Genomic DNA, 1,631 nt, shown 5'->3' with positions numbered 1-1,631 from the left:
TTTTTTTTTAATCGTCATTGCGATATTTACTGCAATAACCATATTACAAAAGGCTGTGAAATGTCGCAAAAGACACTAAAAAGATGTTTTTGTGTTCGTTGAAAGAAAATATCGGCAGAAACTTGCACTTTAATAAAAGAATGTTATAAATGATTTCCTTTCATTTGTTTTAAATTCAGAAAGCAATTTGTTGTATTTAAGCAGACTGCTACTGAAAAGCAGCAGAAAGACAGAACTGAGTTCACTTTAATATCTGTTTGTTAATCGCAAGTAATATTGTTTTTGCATATTTTCCTCATACAGCCATAATCTGGATAAACAGTATATCAAAACAGCCCGTGTGGGCCCGTACCTGTGAAACCTGGATGCAGCCTGTTGATTTGTGCTTGACTGAGAGCCGTCCTCCTCGTCCCCGTCTGTCTCGCTGTCTTCAGAGTCATCCTGTTTCCATCACAAGAGACATACCAGTAAGCCTTCTTACCTCCAACACACACACACAGAAATCATTTTGAAACTGCAGCGAGGTCAATTAGATTATTCTTTGTGTAGTCACTGCTTTGCCAGACCTTCCTCCACAGCGCGGCGGAGGAGGGTCCGGCTAGTCTACATAGCATTCAGGCAAGGAAGAAAAACATGCTCTGGTTCATTGGCCTTTCTTTAAACCAATCACAATTGTCCTGGGCGGCGCTAAGTGCCGGACAGAGCAATGGTGCTGCTGGGGGAAAAAACATTGGGTAGGAACTTGTTTTAGTGAGAGGTGTACGTTCAAAAGTTGTTTTTGTCGTGCAACAGAAAACTCAGATTGGACAGATAGTCCAACGATTTTCCTCCATAGAGACACTTTTGGATTATAACCAGCGCCAAAGAAAAAGAGCCAGTGCCAAAATGTCCGGTTTTTGAGCAGCCAACCTTCCTTTCATCCACAGCTGATATTTTACACATGCGGCTCGCGCTGATAAGACCGCTAAACTGCATCATTCTGAATGGAACTGAACGCTAATGAATATAATGATATTCCATTATATTTTGATTTTAATGAACTCCCACCTCTTGTTCTGATTCTGTGCCAGACAACTTCTTGTCCTTGCCTTTGGAGCCAGCCCCCCCATTCTTGCGGCCAGACCCTGGTTTTCTACCCCTGGGGTAGAGAAACAAAAAAGGAACAAAATGTTACGTGCATCATTTAGATAAACAGAGACAATTGGGATGCAGGGAACAATGTGTCCAATACTGCTGGTAGAGTTTACTTTAAGCCATTTATATTCAAAAAAGCTGCAAGTCTACATGCCTCATTCCTGTAGCCGGGACCACGTGTCTCAATATTAGGAGCTTGCACTTTAAATTGAATCGCAATCGAATCAGCTACAATCTTTAGTGAAAAGAAGTCATCTAACTTATTTAATTTATACGATACTCTCTGCCAAGCGCTCTGCTTCAATTTAGCTGCAGAGCCGGTATGATCTGACAGTCGATACTGCAGTTTTCTTCTCTACCATCCTCAGTAATTAGTGTGTCCTCTCGTTTCTTGTTCTTTTCTTTTCTGTAGTAAATCTACAATCACAAAATGGAAACTGTAGTAAGAAATATATATCCTAATGCTATTATGTACAGGCCAAAAGTTTGGACACACC

At 40.8% G+C, this 1,631-nt stretch overlaps 1 protein-coding gene across 2 annotated transcripts in view; it reads right to left on the bottom strand.

Moving 5' to 3' along the window:
* The window catches only part of drap1 (DR1-associated protein 1 (negative cofactor 2 alpha)), an 8,890-nt gene that overhangs the window by 3,072 nt on the left and 4,187 nt on the right, over window positions 1-1,631 (bottom strand). For both annotated transcript variants that reach the window (XM_032544493.1, XM_032544495.1), the window contains exons 5-6: window positions 1,048-1,138; window positions 353-441 (exon numbers count right to left, since the gene is read on the bottom strand). In XM_032544493.1, the coding sequence (XP_032400384.1) occupies window positions 353-441; window positions 1,048-1,138 (180 nt within the window). The remainder of the gene's footprint in view (window positions 1-352; window positions 442-1,047; window positions 1,139-1,631) is intronic.

The sequence above is a fragment of the Etheostoma spectabile genome, chromosome 19 (genome assembly GCF_008692095.1).
Source record: "Etheostoma spectabile isolate EspeVRDwgs_2016 chromosome 19, UIUC_Espe_1.0, whole genome shotgun sequence".
Taxonomy (NCBI): Eukaryota; Metazoa; Chordata; class Actinopteri; order Perciformes; family Percidae; genus Etheostoma; species Etheostoma spectabile.
The sequence above is the reverse complement of the archived record's forward strand: the minus strand, read 5'-3'. Positions and strand labels throughout refer to the sequence as shown.